Source organism: Heloderma suspectum, chromosome 2 (assembly GCF_057233095.1).
Source record: "Heloderma suspectum isolate Gila_16-S chromosome 2, 16-S_ref, whole genome shotgun sequence".
Lineage (NCBI taxonomy): Eukaryota > Metazoa > Chordata > Lepidosauria > Squamata > Helodermatidae > Heloderma > Heloderma suspectum.
The window spans coordinates 355,737,575-355,755,501 of record NC_139459.1 but is presented as its reverse complement, the minus strand read 5'-3'; the positions used below and the strand labels follow the sequence as shown (position 1 = coordinate 355,755,501).

Below are 17,927 nucleotides of genomic sequence, written 5' to 3'. Positions count from 1 at the left end.
GGATGTAAGTCAGATAACTTTAGGCTGGATCCAACTTTTTTTTTTTATTGTATAAGTAAAAACAAACATGGAATGGGCGTACGCTCCATGTCCAGAGAGGGAGCCCTCTATCAAACTGCATCCAACTGTCTCTCCAGAATATATATATAATATTCCTCATAATTAAATTACTTTTAAATCTATAATAAGGAGAAAGAGTCTTGTACATCTGAAACAGTTACAAACCTATTAAGGCATATGTGTTTGTGGACAAGAATCCACATTTCTTTGTTATGTAATTTTCCCCCAGAGAATGGACCAAGTTGAAAATCCCCCTCCCTCCCATCCCTTCCTAAACAGAAGCATCAGTGTCAACCTTTGCTGCAGAAAGATTTTTCAGCTTGCTGAAATGGGAAAAGTGAATATAACCTTGTGTATCAGACAAAATGTCACTTTTCTGCAGTAGACTGAAGTGAGAAAACACGTATTACTTTTTTGAGTACACCCATCTGTTTCTCCCTTTCCTAGGTCAGTTATGGGTTTGTTAGTCAAGTTCCCAGAGATAGACATGAGTTCCCCTGTTTTTACCGGATGGTCCCCAAACCAGAACCTCCTTACCTGGGGATTGTTCAACTGCTCCTGCATTTCAGATGGACTTGGATCAGTCTCCTGGCTCCAGACAATGACAATGGAGAAAGATTCATGAGAAGCTTTCCAGCTGTGCTCCTAAAAAATGGAATTTGCATTGCCTTCTCAGGAAGCATTCCAGTGGCGGTTTGGGGGACAAGGGCATTCGACATAGTTTCACATTTTATGGACACTCGAGTCAATGTAGTTGTTTTTCCAGTGGAGTCTCGGATCATCCTAATTCTCATACTAATCATTGATAAAGTTGGACAGATCACAAAATCAACTGTGGGGAAAGTTTTGATTGCAACAGCTCTGCAGGACATCAGCATAAGGGTGTTGTACAACACGGTTCATCTCCAGCACAACCACGTTTTCTTGTCCTTCTCAATCAAGAAAAACAAAAGGATCCAATATGACAATTTTTACTCATTTCTCAATGCTATCAAGCAGTTTGGGGAGACAGTATTTCATTGTTCATATTCAAGGAATACGTTGTCTGTGACAGCCTGGAAAAGTTGTACAGAAAAGAAGAACAGGGAAAAATTGCCCCAGGATGTGACTGAAAAGATCCTGTCTCAAGACTCCTACAGCATTTACACTTCCATCCAGGCTGTGGCACAGACATTACATGCTGCATACTCATCTCGACTGAATGGAATGAGAATGGTGGGTGGAGAGGAGATGGCACTTCAAAGGATACATTCATGGCAGGTATTCCTATTCCTTCACCTACATTTATCCCTCAACTTTCTCCAAGGAAACTCACAATGGTCCTGTACATTTGTTTTGTTGTTTATTCAGTCAATCGCTTCCGACTCTTCATGACTTCATGGACCAGCCCACGCCAGAACTTCCTGTTGGCTGTCGCCACCCCCAGCTCCCCCAAGGTCAAGTCAGTCACCTCCAGAATATCATCCATCCATCTTGCCCTTGGTCGGCCCCTCTTCCTTTTGCCTTCCACTTTCCCTAGCATCTTCTTCAGGGTATCCTGTCTTCTCATTACGTGGCCAAAGTACTTCAGTTTTGCCTTTAATATCATTCCCTCAAGTGAGCAGTCTGGCTTTATTTCCTGGAAGATGGACTGGTTTGATCTTCTTGCAGTCCAAGGCACTCTCAGAATTTTCCTCCAGCACCACAGTTCAAAAGCATCTATCTTCCTTCGCTCAGCCTTCCAGCTCTCGCAACCATGGGTTACTATGGGGAATACCATTGCTTTAACTTTGTGGACCTTTGTTGTCAGTGTGATGTCTCTGCTCTTCACTATTTTATCAAGATTTGTCATTGCTGTCCTCCCAAGAAGTAAACATCTTCTGATTTCCTGGCTGCAGTCAGCGTCTGCAGTAATCTTTACGTCTAGAAAGACAAAGTCTGTCACTGCCTCCATGTCTTCTTCCTCTATTTGCCAGTGACCAAACAAGCTGGTTGCCATAATCTTGGTTTTTTTGAGGTTTAACTGCAACCCAGCTTTTGCACTTTCTTCTTTCACCTTCGTCATGGGGCTCCTCAGCTCCTCCTCGCTTTCAGCCATCAAAGTGGTATCATATGCATATCTGAGATTGTTAATGTTTCTTCCAGCGATTTTAACTCCAGCTTTGGCTTCATCAAGCCCAGCACGTCGCATGATGTGTTCTGCGTACAGGTTGAATAGGTAGGGTGAGAGTACACAACCCTGCCATACTCCTTTCCCAATCTTAAACCAGTCCGTTGTTCTGTGGTCTGTTCTTACCATTGCTACTTGGTCATTATACAGATTCCACAGGAGGCAGACAAGATGACTTGGTATCCCCATAGCACCAAGAACTTGCCACCATTTGTTATGATCCATGCAGTCAAAGGCTTTAGAATAGTCAGTAAAACAGAAATAGATGTTTTTCTGAAACTCCCTGGCTTTCTCCATTATCCAGAGGACATTGGCAATTTGGTCTCTAATTCCTCTGCCTTTTCGAAACCCAGCTTGTACATCTGGCAATTCTCGTTCCTTGAATTGCTGGAGTCGACCTTGCAAGATCTTGAGCATGACCTTACTGGCATGTGAATTAAGTGCCACCGTTCAATAGTTTGAACATTCTTAAATGCTTCCCTTTTTTGGTATGGGGATATAAGTTGATCTTTTCCAATCTGTTGGCCATTCTTGTGTTTTCCAAATTTGCTGGCATATGGCATGCATCACCTTGACAGCATCATCTTGGAAGGTTTTAAACAGTTCAGCTGGAATACCATTGTCTCCTGCGGCCTTGTTATTAGCAATGCTTCTTAAGACCCATTCAACCTCACTCTTCAGGATGTCTGGCTCTAACTCACTGACCACACCATCGAACCTATCCCCGATATTATTATCCTTCCTATACAGATCTTCCGTATATTCTTGCTACCTTTTCTTGATCTCTTCTGCTTCTGTTAGGTCCTTGCCATCTTTGTTTTTGATCACACCCATTTTTGCCTGGAATTTACCTCCGATGTTTCTAATTTTCTGGAAGAGGTCTCTTGTCCTTCCTATTCTATTATTTTCTTCCGCTTCCGCACATTGCTTGTTTACAAATAATTCCTTATCTCTTCTGTCTAACCTCTGGAATGTTGCATTTAATTGGGCATATTGGCCCTATCACTGTTGCCTTTTGCTTTCCTTCTTTCTTGGGCCACTTCCAGTGTCTCAGCAGACAGCCATCTTGCCTTCTTGGTTTTCTTTTTCTTTGGGACGTTTTTTGTCGCTGCCTCCTCAACAATGTTGCAAATTTCTATTCATAGTTCTTCCGGGACCCTATCTACTAGATCTAGTCCCTTCAATCTATTCTTCACCTCCACTGCATATTCATGAGGAATATTAGTGAGCTCATATCTAACTGCTCTGTGGGTCTTCCCTATTCTCTTTAGTCTGATTCTAAATTGTGCAATAAGAAGTTCGTGATCTGAGCTACAATCAGCTCCAGGTCTTGTTTTTACCAACTGCATAGATGTTTTTACCAACTGCATAATGTACAGTCCTGTACATTAGGTTAAGCTTTTGAGATTCATAGCCAAACCATAGTGAGGATTTGAACCCAACTGGGGGCAGAGATGTGGTAGTGGACACGCTGTGGTTTATCGGGCACCTCAGTCAGAACTCCTTCCATTTTTGAGTTTTCAGTGTGAAAAGGTGTCCAGGAGCAAACGGGGATACCATGGCTGTACCACACAACCTGCTACTGAATGGTCTGCCAACCTGGGCTAGCCAGGTGGTGTCGATGTGGTGTTGCAGTCTCTTAATATCTTAAGATATTTGTGTTGAGTCGCTTCAGCATTCATGCAGAGGCTGCCCTGTTGGGACTGGCTTAGGGCTTCACGGCTGTTTCCAGTGGAGGCTGGTGGCTAATCCGAGTAGGCGACGGGGGTGGGGGGGACAGGTCAGCATAGGTGGAGCCAACAGGTCACAGGAGGTGGAACAGTGTTTGTATCCCCAACGGCTGGCAACCTATACCACAACAAGGAAGAACAGAGGCACACAAACATTAAGATTGTATATGCAAAATAAGGGATGAGGAAATCACAGCCACCCACAAGCACATTTGGACCCACATTCTACATTGAATCATTAATCAACTGCACGTATGTGTGTGTTTCACACCATCACCCCAAATCTTGATGCCGGCATTGCAGATGATTATATTGTCAGAGTTGCACAGCCTCATCCAGCTCAAGGCAATAGTGAGCCTCAGGGTGGTCATCTGCAGGAAGCCTCTGGCCCAATACTGAACTCACATGGAACAGAGAGGGGGGGGCAAGGGAGAGAAAGAGAAAGCCAGAGAGAGTCAACAATGTACAACAGTAATGCAAAAACATTTTTGACTACACATTTTTGTGGAAATCACCTTCCATGTTTCTGTGGAAGCAAAAGACTTCTATCTCTTCCATGGTAGAAAACTCAAATACAAACACAAGCTTTTCCTTTGGTAACAAACAGCACACAGGGACAGAACACATAAACAGACATCGATGCACTCTCTCGTGCACGCACATACTCAAGAAAGAAACATAAACTGACTCTCTGCCTCATTTGGATGCAACGGCCAAACAGCGCGCGCGCACACACACACACACACACACACACAGCCACTGCTGGCCCAGGACATTTTGCTGCCTAAGGAGGACCAGCAAATACCACCCAGTTCCCAAGGGCTGATCTGGGCCAGTCACAACCACTCAGCCAAACTTATCTCACACAGTATTTTGAGGGTAAAAATGAGGAGGAGAGTCAGAGCGTAAATGTAATAAAATGAAGTAATTTTATACTAGAAAAACACAATTGTCTTACACTATGTTCATCACCAGCCTCCATGCATGGAACATTGACCTCTGGGAATTACTGTGTGCACATATTTATATGCAATTGTTGTACAGAGGGGAAGCATCCTGCTCCCTGCCTGTGTATTTGTTTTATACATGCCTGGGGAGGTAGCCTGAAGTGTGAAGTCCGACACCAACTTTTACAACTCACATGAAACATTCAAAATCCGTAAAACCTCTTGCTCTCATATGTCCCACCCATCCTCACACAACAAGGCCTTTACCCAGGGAGACACATCTGTCTTCTTCCCTTAACCCATCAGTCCTGTGCATACTTACATGGGAGTAAGTCCCATTGAATTCAGTGAGATTTACTTCTTAGTTGACTAGAGGATTGCTACGTATCTCATTAACCTCTAGCCCCTCTCTCTTACAAGCACACCACCAATTTCACCAGAGTATATAGCAACAGGGCAGGGAGAAAACAATTTGTGGCTGAGTCCAGATTTCAAGAATAGAGTGGGATGGAGAGGGCAATAATTTTGATGATGATGATGATGATGAATTGAATACTCCCCCCCCCCTATTTTAAGACGTTTACATGCCAGGATTGGACTGAGCTGGCTCCTCCAGCAAAACACGCCAGCACGAGTGCACACCACATATGCACGCGCGCGCGCACACACACACACACACACACACTCACTCACTCACCACTCTCCTCTGCGTCCCTCTTTTTTTAGCTAAATGATAATTAAGCCAATGACCAAGACAGCACTTCACTGATGGGAGACAACCCCATCAGCCAAAGGACGCCCCCTTTGTGGACGGAAGGGGTCTTCTCCAATTGGCTAGTACAGGCTCAGCGCTTGCACTGAGCAAATTGAGGGTATTATATTGTTGTTGTTGTTGTTGTTGTTGTTGTTATCAATGTCCCTCAAGGCAGTGGCTCAGCCAGAGAAGCTGGGCAGCCTTAGAGCATTTCAAGGCTCTGCAAGCGCGTGAGCATCCTCGGTTGAAGGAAGGAAGCTGCCGCGCTGGGAGAGGAGGATCTCAGCGTGGGCCAGGCACAGCTGCGGTTGCCACTGCCACTGCCAAGGGTCGCTGCAAAAGGAAGTGCCTCGAGTCGGCAAAGATTTGCTTTTTGAATAACAGCAGGAGATTTGGCAGGGCTGTAAAAAAGGGTCTTCCTTTTCTCCTCATTTTTTCATTTTACATGACTCCTGGGAGGGCTCTGCCTCTCCTCCCCTTAAAGACCCATCGCCCCTGGCTGTATCAGATGATCTCCCACCGGTTTTCAGTTTTGAATAATGGGATGATGGTGGTCTGGGTATGGAGGTAAAGACTGTCTATTTGTCGCTGAGAGAGCACAACCAGGGGGGGTTTCTCCACAAGAACAGAAGGAGAAGCAAATGGAGGATTATTCGGATTTTTCAAAGGTCGGCTTTTGTGTGCTTTGGACCATGCAAGGCTCCACGAGCGAGAGCACCGCACCAGTATCAGTCTCTTCACACAACATATTTCCAGGTGGGGTGGGGGGATGGGAGTAAACATGATCAGACTGGTGCGGGCTGTGCAACCCATAAGAGAGTCTCTCACCCTGCCCCATCCAGGCTCTCCTTTCTCCTTCCGCTTATACTCCCGTAACACGATGGATGGAAGCTTAGCACTACTTACTGCCTTACACCAACAAAGTAAACATTAAGGAAACACAGCTGCAGATCCTTTGCTTTTCTTTAAAATCCTGGGAGGTCTCCTCCCATGAAATGGTCTTGCCAAAAATCAGTCTCTTCCTCTCTCTTTCTCCCACTTATTAATTACTTCCTTTCAACAAAGCAAAAAGTAAAGACACAAAACATGGATATTTATGGGAAAAGGCTCATTGACCACAGTTGAAGTTACTTCTGAGGAGACACCTGTTTCCTCAAGCTATGCCCAATTCCACCACTTCCTTCCCCCCCCCTTCCCCTCTAAAAGCATTATCTCACTTTGTCACTAGCTCGCCTTTGTCCAGCAGGCTAAGATACCATGTTGAGGCATAATGCTTGAGTAGGCCTCATCAGCCTGGAAGATGCTCTGCGGATTAGAGGTCCACATGTGGAGAGCCAAGATGTTCTTCAGAATGTCCTCTTTACCAAATGGGTGTTTTTCCCATGTCATTCTAGATTCACCCTTTCCTGAGACATTTCCAGCTTTACAATAGTTCTGTGGATGGAGCTTATTTGGATGAGAACGGGGAACTGGCATCCGACTTTTATATCGTGAACTGGGTGATGTTTCCCAACAAGTCCACTGCTAGAGTGGAAGTTGGGAGTATAGAGAGACAGGCCTCCTCAGAGATCAAGTTCACCATTGATCAGAAGGCCATTGGCTGGCACAAGGTGTTGAACCAGGTGGGAAAAACTCTGATGCCTCTTGATATCTCTTCCCAGGCAATCCTATACATGTCCAATGCAAAGTACATCCCATTGAGGTCAATAAGGCTTGGTCATTAAGTTCAGTGGGGCTTACTCCCAGGTAAGTGGACATAGGATTGCAGCCTTAAGCTATCGGTTTCTTAGCTATTGTACACAACTCTTTAGGGATTTGAGTTCCAAATCCATTAATTTATACTGAAATAACGTAGTGACTATGGACAGAAAAGGTTTAGCATGATTATACAGAACCTTTGAAGTCCGGCTCAGAAGCATGCCAGGCCAGTGCTCCTCTAACTGTTTCAGGGCATATTTGAAATGTTCCAAACTGTTGTGGGAGCTGTCAAAAAATGGCATCCCTGAGGGGGTGCGCCCATTCTCAAAATGGCTGCTCCAGTGAGCGTGGCCATCACAAAACACAAGTTTCACAGAAGGTAGCAGAGAGAGAGAGGGAAGCAGGATAGTGAAGGGATCGATCCCCCTGCCTCCCATCATGTATGGCATTGCATGGCAATGTTTAGGTCTCCTGTATAGGTGCCAAGCCCAAAATTTGCTTTAAGGCATGGGTGTCCTGTGCAAATACTTTGGCTATGTGTGTGTGTCCATGTGTGCGTGTGTGTGTGAGGGAGAGAGAGTTGTGGAGAGAGACAAGTTGACTGAATTCATACGACACACCAGAGGAAGGTAGGTTTATGTATACAGTATGTGTGCCTTAGTCACCGTTTTTGATGACCTTTGATGGGAGAAGGACAGGGGGAGTGCATCCCTGTTGATTCTCCTGGACATCTCAGTGGCTTTCAATACCATCAACCATGGTATCCTTCTGGATAGGTTGCCTGGGTTCAGAGTTGGAGGAACTGCACTGCATTGGTTCCACTCCTACTTGGATGGCCGATTCCAGAAGGTGGTGCTGGAGGATTATTGCTTTGTGCCTTGTCAATTTTGCCATGGGGTTCCACAGGGCTCTAATGTTATCCCAAATGCTGTTCAACATCTACCACTGGGGGAGGTTATCCAGAGGTGTGGGCTGAGGTGCCATCACTATGCAGATGGCACCCCGCTCTACCTCTCTTTCTCATCAAACCCAGGTGAGGCAGTGGCTGTTCTGAATCTCAGTGCCTGGGCATGGATTGCATGAGTGCCAATAAACCGAAACTTGGTCCAGACAAGATGGAGGTACTGTTAGTGGGTCGTTCATTTGCAAGGCTAGGTGATGTTCAACCTATTCTGGAGGGGACTGCACTCCCCCTAAAGGATCCAGTTCATTGTTCAGGGGTGCTCTTGGACCCAGAACTGTCCAAAATAATATATACCTAAAAATAGGAATGAAAGGGGGTCCACTGCATGTGACAAAGTGAACAGTGCCCAGAAAACTTAGGCCAGCGTGAATTTACCATTCTTTAAGATGCCACCGACAAGACACTAATTGTCATTAAAAGCAGTGGAATTTGGGTGCTGTCACAATTTGTTGTGGCATTGCAAAAAAATGCTCATTTGTGTGGCCCCTGGTCCCCACATCTCCCCCAATGTTTGTGGAAGGCACCAGCCTCAACTGACTGAAACCAAACTGGCTCTGGCTCCTTCTCAGCATTTGGTTTTCTACGGGACCATAACAAGCTGCCATACTATTGGTCAATCCATCCTATTATTGTTTGTTCTGACTGGCAGTGATGTTCTCAGACTTTAGGAAGAGATTTTTCCCATCACCTGCTACTTGATACATTTGACTGGAGATGTGAGGTCTTGAATATGAGACCTTCTGCATGGTAGATATGGGCTTTATCACTGAAACAAATTCCTCCCAGGATCTCTCTCTTTCTTTTTTCCCCTCCTCAGGTGGAAGGATGGGATAATGCCCCAATTTCAGTTTTCTGAAAATAATCACCTATTCAACCCCCTTAAGCCTCATCTTAATTCTAGTAAATGTTTAACTAAGGAATTAAATTTCCCTGTTATGTGGTTTCCAACTGTATAACTAATTTCCACGAATTTAAATATCACTTCCAGACTAACTCCTTTTCCTGGATGTTTCTTATCTTCATGGATAGACCGTGCCTTTTTCTAGATGTGCTGAATGTTGTCGGCCTGGGTTTGCCAAGATGATTAAGGAAGGAGAGCCCATCTGTTGCTATGTCTGTGTCCCATGTGCAGAAGGCACCATCTCCACTCAGGAAGGTAGGAGAATCCAGAGCAAAGTGCTGCTCTCTCAGAGTACGGCAAAGACGCACTGATATGTTTTAGGATGAGTTGTTTTAGGCACCAGTTCCTTTCTGGCTTTGTGTATAATTAAATATTAATGTTCACTAACTAATTTCACAAAGGGACTTGAAAGAAATAACCTGAAGTAATGGAGTACAGGGGGGAAAGCAGCTATCCGTAGTGCTCTAGTGTGCTATTGTGACTAGGGAAGGGGGAGAAATCCACCACAGACCCCAATGAGGCTGGATACAAAGGAGTCAGCGGTGGAATGGCACCACTCACCTCCTTTTCCCTCCGGAATCCTCCGGATCCTCCTGGCAGTGCCTCTGCGGAACTGCCGGCTGGTTCCATATCGCCTAGCAATATGGAACGGCAATGGCAGGTGGCCGTATCACTAGTGATACGGAGCTGGTGGCCAGCTCTGCGGAATCACCACAAATCGGCGCCAGCCAAAGAGGATTCCTGGGGGAGGGACATATTGCCTCCCACTGTGGGCGGATTTCCCCCCAGAGCAGCAGGTAGGGAATCCACCCATCCCTAATTGTGACACTTTCAGTCTGCCATCTACTGCCTGCTTTACACATCAATAGAGTCGCCAATATTTACAGACACTGTTATGGACAGTTTGTTCCCCATAGTGTATCCTAAGCACAGCAACTGAATGGTGTGGTAGGAGCTCAGGATAGGGACATATGAGAATTCCATTTGAGGATTGAAATGGTGATGGAGTTTTCCAGTTCAGATGGAACATCAGTGTTTTTCCCAAACGGAGATCAACTGATGTCCTAATACTTAGAAACACCTAGATGGCTGTTCCTTTGTAGTTCCTCTGAGTCTTGGGCAATTAGCATCAGCATGCTTTGTTAGGATGAATGGAATTAAAGACTTGGAAAGCAGCCCTTTTGTCTGAGTGTTGATTCTGGCTATTGGAGGTAGGGGTGGACGAAAGTCCCTTACCTGTCCTCGAAGGACGTTCACGGTGGGGGGGAGGTGCTTCGCTGCTCCCCCCGTGAAGTTCAGGCCGGGGGGGAGGCTTCCTGCCTCGCCCCGGCCGAAATTCAGGCCGGGGGGGAGGCTTCCTGCCTTGCCCTGGCCGAAATTCAGGCCGGGGAGGAGGCTTCCCGCCTCGCCCGGCTGCGAACGCGAAAGTTTTTTTTTTTTAAACGCCCCCTGATAGGCTACGTGACGATTAACGTAGCCTATCACGGCTAGATTTGCAAAGTCAGCCGTGATAGGCTACGTCAATCGTCACGTAGCCTATCACGGGTGACTTTAAAAAAAAAAAAAAAGCTCGTACGCTAATGGCGGCCCCCATAGGGAGCCGCCATTCGCATTCCTTATTTAGTTGCTGTAGTCTACGTAAATCTTTACGTAGACTACAGCGAAAATAAGGGCAACGCAAATAGCGTTGCCCTTATTTTCGCCGTAGTCTACGTAAATCTTTATGTAGACTACAGCGACCAAATAAGGAACGGGAATGGCGGCTCCCTATGGGGGCCGCCATTATCAGTACACACTTTTTTTTTTTTTAAAGTCACCCGTGATAGGCTACGTGACGATTGACGTAGCCTATCACGGCTGACTTTGCAAATCTAGCAGTGATAGGCTACGTTAATCGTTACGTAGCCTATCAGGGGCGTGGTTTTTTTTTCTTTTATTGCAATGGCGGCGGTGGCAGTCGGTCGAAAGACTGGCTGCCGCTCCCGCCCTGCACGAACACCCGCCGAACCGCCGGCTGGACCCGCTGCCGGGAGGGACATTCGGCGAAGGTAAGTCCCGTCCCGGGGTGGCTGCAGGGTGCGGGGGGGGTGCGGAGGATTTCTCCCCAAAACTTGTTCGGGGGGCCGAACACGTTGGCTCTCAGCCCCCCAATGTTTCGGGGAGAAATTCTCCGCGAACCCTAAGGAGGATTCAGTAGGCAACAGGGGCACTCCTGAGAGACATGAAGGCTACAGTCATCTCCTGTTGTTACTCTCAGCAGCTGGTATGCAGAGGCAGACAGCCTGTGTACCAGTACGATGTATATTTATATTTATTATTCATTTAAAATATTGTTATAGTGCTCATCAGCATGCACACATGCACACACACACACAAATAGCGTTGCCCTTATTTTTGCCGTAGTCTACGTAAACGTTACGTAGACTACAGTGACCAAATAAGGAACGCGAACGGCGGCTCCCTATGGGGGCCGCCATTAGCCATATGCACTTTTTTTTTTTTTAGGTCACCCGTGATAGGCTACGTGACGATTTACATAGCCTATCACGCTGACTTTGCAAATCTAGCCGTATTAGGCTACATTATTGTCACGTAGCCTATCACGGGGGCATTTTTTTTTTTTTTTACTTTTATTGGAATGGCGATGGCGGCAGCCGGTTGGAAGACCGGCTGCCGCCTCTGCCCCTGTCGAAGACCTGATGAACTGCCGCCGGGACCCGCCACCAGGAGGGACATTCGGGAAAGGTAAGTCCCATCCGGGGGGGGGGGAGCGGGGGGCGGGGGTGTGTGGAGAATTCCTCCCCGGAACTACTTCGGGGGGCCGAATATGTTGGCACTCGGCCCCCTGAAGTTTCGGGGAGAAAGTCTCCCCCATCCCTAGATGGGGAAGAACCATATAGCCATCATGATTGCAAGATTCCGATAGACCAAATCTCCATGAATGTATCTAAACCTTCTTGAAAGCTACAAGCCACCACAACATATTGTGGGATGGAATTCTGGAATCTGGCCGCTTCTCATCTCTAATTCCTGTGGTTAGTTTATGGTCTCTCCCCCAGCCTTGTATCATCTTTCTCTTCTGGCATCTATACTTTCACCCTCTAACGTATCATTTCGAGCAGAGGTGGGCAGAAAGTAGATCTCCAAATGTTTGGCACTTCAATACACAGAGCCCCAGCAAGCATGGCCAATGGTCAGGAATGCTAGGAATTGTAGTCAGAAACATTTTCAGGGCACTACACTTTGGATAAGGCTGGATTAGTGAAGCTGCAGCTGCTTTCTTTTTTTCAGAAGCAGACCATTGCAACAAGTGTCCAGATGATCAGCATCCAAATGAAGACCGAAATCAATGTGTTCCTAAACTTATCAACTTCCTCTCCTACAAAGGACCCTTGGGGATTATCCTAGCTGTCTTTTCCCTTGTATTGTCCCTGACCACTGGTCTACTTTTAGAAATATTCATTAAATATCGAGAAACTCCAGTGGTCAAAGCCAACAACCGTGACCTCACCTATATGCTCCTCATCTCCCTCCTGCTTTCCTTCTTGTCCTCCTTTCTATTCATTGGTCAGCCCCAGAAGGTGACCTGCCTTCTCCGACAAACCACCTTCAGCATCATCTTCTCAGTCGCTGTCTCTTCTTTGTTGGCAAAAACTATCATGGTGGTGATGGCATTTCTAGCCACCAAGCCAGGAAACAAAATGAGGAAATGGCTGGGGAAAAATGTGGCAGACTCCATTGTGATTTTTTGCTGCAGTGTTCAAGTGGGCATCTGCATTCTCTGGCTGGGAATCTCTCCCCCATTTCCAGACTCTGACATGCATTCCCAGATTGGGCAGATCATCCTGCAATGTAATGAAGGGTCTGTTATCATGTTTTATATCACTTTTGGCTACATGGGCCTTTTGGCTGCTATCTGTTTCATGGTGGCTTTCCTAGCCAGGAAGCTGCCTGGGACATTCAACGAAGCCAAGTCAATCACCTTCAGCATGCTGGTGTTTTGCAGTGTTTGGGTGTCCTTTGTGCCCACCTACCTGAGCACCAAAGGGAAGTACATGGTGGCCGTGCAGGTCTTCTCCATCTTGGCCTCCAGTCTGGGATTACTGGGTTGCATCTTCATCCCCAAATGCTACATTATTGTACTGAGGCCAGATCTAAATAAGAAAGAGCATCTAATGATGAAACCAAAAGACTGTGTATGATTGAAGTACACTCCTTCAGTAAAGTACGGAGATACTGTTCTTTCCTTGAGTGTGAACTTCTGTTGTGTGCTGTTCTTAGAAATGGTTCATTAGGTGATGCGAGGATTTGTCCAGAGCATCTGGTACTGCACCGTTTTGGGGAAGGCTGATTTAGAGTGTGTAACTTAGTGTGACACATTTGTCCTTGTCTTGTGACATCATGCCATCAGAATTGGGTGTTCCTTGATGACAGATCAGCAGTTAACCATCCCATGCATATTCCAGGTAAAATGTCTCACCTAGGACCCTATGTTTTTTGTATTCCAGGTATTCAGACATAGGTTTTAGAAATTCAGGACTCGGAGAGCAGACATAGCTTTCCATCTTTTACTTCAAAATCTCAAACAGTTTCTACCTGATTTACATTTATGATAGACGGGCATGGAACAAATACAAAATGCATAGCAGTTGCAACCAGAACACAGTTTATTGTCTTTAAGAATTATTCAGGAGCACTCCCTTCAAAGCAAAATGTCTTACTCGCATGGCATTTCTGAGCTGGGTGGCTGGGATCTCAGGGAGAGGAAGGATCCTTCCTGTCTCTCCTTCCCATCTTGCATCAGCTACCTGAGGCAGCGGCTTGATGGGAGAAGGGCAGTGAGACGTCCTTCTTTCAAGGTCCACAGGGTAGGGATGGCAGAGAGCTCTGCCATGGACTCCAATGAGGACAGATTCTAAAGAATCCCCCCCCCCGGAGCCTGTGGCGGAACAGAAGACTTATCTCTGCCTGCCCGCAGAATCCTCTTTGGCTGAATCCTCCGGCTCCAGGTTGCCAGCGATACAGCCGACATGCCCTATCGCTGCCTGAAGGGGACTTGACTGATCTCATCCTGGATGCCATTTGTGTCCGCAGTCAGTCAAGTTCCCTTCAGCCAGCGATACGGCATGACGGCCGTATCTCTGGTTCTTCGGAACTGGCCGGTGGCTCTGCGGAATTGCCACAGAGAGGAGCCAGCCAGCAAGGATCCTGGGGGGAGGAACGGATTGCCTCCTCCCCGTGAACCCCCCCCCCCAGACTGGCAGGTAGGGGATTTATACATCCCTATCACAGAGAGGAAGGCCCAGATGTCTTCTCAGTCATCCCAGAATGCAGGACACAGAATAATGGGCTCAAGTTACAGGAAGCCAGATTCCGGCCGAAGATCAGGAGAAATTTCCTGACTGTTCGAGCAATACAACAATGGAACCAGTTACCTAGGGAGGTAGTGGGCTCTCCCAAACTGAAAACATTCAAGACAAAGCTGGATAGCCATCTGCAAGGATGCTTTGACTTGGTCTCCTGCACTGAGCAGGGGGTTGGACTTGATTGTCTTATAGTCTCCTTCCAACGCTACTGTTTTATGATGCTATGATTCCTACTTCTCAGGTTCTCAGAGCGACCTGGTTGGCTGCTTTGTGAACAGGATGCTGGACTAGATGGTTCACTGATGACAACCAACATGCCTCTGCTTATGTTCAAAGAAATGTTTTGTATGTAGAAGTTTGCAAGTTCAATCCAGCCTAGCACCAACCAAAATGGATTCCAGAAAGATGGGCCAGGGAAGACATTTGCATGAGAAGCTGGATTCTTTACAAGTGGGTGGTGGCTCCAGTGACCAGGAACTGGGTCAGTTGCCTGCTCTGGATGGGGAATTACCTCTAGCTGCTGTATTTTGCCTCTCATATTTAGATGATTTCTATTTACGGCTGCCATTTTGCGCAAAATGCCCATTCATGTAAAAAGCTTACTTGTGGTTTTCTGAAAATGGGAGCTCATGGGTAACTCGAGATACTCAAGCTTTTCTGACTTAGTGGACACCCATTTGGGCAAGCACAGGGGCCGATGGATTGGCATCCAACTAGGGCCATGTGTTGTAGGGATGTACGAAATTGTCCTTACCTGGCTCCGTCAGGTTCCGCTGGGGGGGGGGCAGGCACTCTGTCCCTCGCCCCGGAATCCGCGGGGATTCTGCAGAGCCGCCGGCCGGGTCCGCCAGCAGCCAGACATCCAGCTGCTGGCTAGCAGGGACGCAAATGGTGGCGGCCGTAGCCACCGCCGTTTGTGTCCCTGTAGTCAGCCATGATAGGCTACGTAAATCTTTACGTAGCCTATCACGTCTGTCTTTAAAAAAAAAAAAACCCCACGCGTACGCAAATGGCGGCAGCTATGGCCTCCGCCATTTGGGTTCCTTATTTTGGCCCGACTTAGTCTACATAAATATTTAGTCTACGCGCGCTTTTTGTTTTTTGTTTTAAGTCAGACGTGATAGGCTACATAAAGATTTAAGTAGCCTATCACGTCGTTTTGTGTGTGTGTGTGTGTTTTAACCTAGCCATGATAGGCTATGTAAATCTTTACGTAGCCTATCACGTATTTTTTTTTAACACTGGAAATGGCGGTGGCGGCAGCCGATCGGAAGACCAGCCGCCGCAGCCGCAGCCACTGCCGCTGCTGCCGGAGCTGCTGCCACCCAGAAGATCCGCCCCAGGTAAGTCTTGTCCCGGGAGGGATCTGCGGGGGGGTGGCAGGCTGTTCCACCACGGAGTTCGGGGGGCCGAATGCACTGGCATTCGGCCTCACTGAGATCGGTGGCGGAATTCTCTGCCAGCTCTATGTGGGAGCATGTCCGCTGGACTCCACCCCACTCCTGGACTTCTCTGTCATTCCTGCTGATGACGTAAGTTTCTCACAAAACAGAAATTTCTCTAACACTTATTTATTATGGTTCCACAAGTTCTCAGCTATGCTTTTGGGAAGTAATCTCTTTATTTCATCACTTGTCAGCTTTGCTGAGCTACATCACCTTACGTCTTTCTAATCTGTATAATATACAGAATGAATCTGTATATTACTTAGAAAACTTAGACAGAATACTTAGATAATTTCTCCTCCTCCTCACCACCCTCATGCAGCACAAGCCCTTGCTTGGGTTGTACAGAGAGAAAATAAGAGGGTTTTTTTTTTTTTTTGCAGTTTATTCCCAGTTTCAAGAGATCTCTTTTTCTCTCTCTCTTTATTCACAAGCAATTCTTCTTGGGAGAAAAAATACAATAATAAATAAATAACAATTTGTTTTCCTCCCATGGCAACCTAAATCAGAAGCCCAAACAGCCACCACACTCTGCCTGAATCATTGCCCCAGAAGTCTGAAATAGTCCTGTAATGATTTCCTTTCCTGTATAAACAGGTGCTAACAGAAGTTGTCGTCGCACAGACTGATTGTTCCTACTGTTATTATAACTTCAGTTTGGTACTACAGACTTTGGACCATCCCAATCATGTTCCAAGAATTGTAGCTGACAAAGCAGACTACATTTGGCTCTTCCGCTTACTGTCCAAATGAATGTCCAAGAAATAACAGTGCAATCCAACACGTCTCTCTTTCAAAGTAACAGTTCCACTGCATTCAACAGGGCTTACTCCAGGATTGCAAAGCCACTGGATAAGTGACAGAAATGTATTTGTGAATGGTATGAAATTATTTTATTGTATTAATATTTAACTAAAATATACTGGTATTTAATGTATATCCCCATCTTTAAAATAAAATAACTTTAAATCTATTGAGCGAGTTGTATCATCTCTCTCTGCACTGATACTGCCCCCTGCCCATGAAAACCTGGGCTCCTTTCTTACACTACTGTTGTCTTGTGACTCCAAAACTGCAATCCTACACCCATAAACTCCATGAGACTTACTTCTGATTAGAGATGCATAAGATGGAGTTAGCTAGAGCATGAGTTCTCAGTGAAAGCTTCGAACTGAGATCCTGCACAGCAGGAGACAGGCCTCATCATTCTGGCAAAGTTTGCGCAGGCATCGAGGTTTCCAGTGGGGAGCAGGAGAGTCTTTAGCATAAGCCCAAATGGCCAGTGTGTAGCATATGCAGAACACAACTTCCAGGAGAAGTTGTAAGGGTGCGTCCTATTTGCTAGGAGAACTGAGAGGGGAAAGCAAACACCTCTTTGGGCCTCTGGCATTTCCTCCCTACCCTTTGCTCTCCAAACTGCTTGCAGGGATGGGCCAGGGAACTAGAACAAAAGGAGGAAGACAGCCTTCGTTAGACTCTTCACAATAAAGAGCAGAGAACGAGCTCGCCGGTGCCTCTCCTGCCTCTCCTAGAGCTGTGCGTAAATGGCCCCTTGCTATTCTCCACCTTACTTGTGGGCTTTGAAATTTGGCAGAAAATTTCACCAAATTTTAGGGGTGTCAGAGAATTTCTCGCCAAAACTTTGGGGGGCTGAGTGCCAACATATTCGGCCCCCCGAGGTAGTTTCCGTGAGAAATTCTCCCCCCCGCCCCCGCCTCCCCGGCATTGGACTTACCTTTCCCGAATGTCGCTCCTGGTGGCGGGTCGCAGCGGCGGTTCGGTAGGGCTTAGACAGGGGCGGGGGCAGCAGCCGGTCTTTTGACCGGCTGCCACCTCCACCATTCCAAGAAAAGTAAAAAAAAACCAACGCCCCCGTGATAGGCTACGTGACGATTAACGTAGCCTATCATGGC

The 17,927-nt window shown here is 46.7% G+C and overlaps 1 protein-coding gene across 1 annotated transcript; it reads left to right on the top strand.

Moving 5' to 3' along the window:
* The first annotated feature begins 858 nt into the window (after nucleotides 1-858).
* Nucleotides 859-16,985, top strand: LOC146355520 (extracellular calcium-sensing receptor-like). The gene is made up of 5 exons (XM_084832573.1): nucleotides 859-1,107; nucleotides 1,219-1,320; nucleotides 7,035-7,262; nucleotides 9,332-9,458; nucleotides 16,612-16,985. The coding sequence occupies exons 2-5, from the start codon at nucleotides 1,267-1,269 to the stop codon at nucleotides 16,641-16,643; spliced, it is 441 nt and encodes a 146-aa protein (XP_084688699.1). The 5' UTR covers nucleotides 859-1,107; nucleotides 1,219-1,266; the 3' UTR covers nucleotides 16,644-16,985.
* Nucleotides 16,986-17,927: the final 942 nt, after the last annotated feature.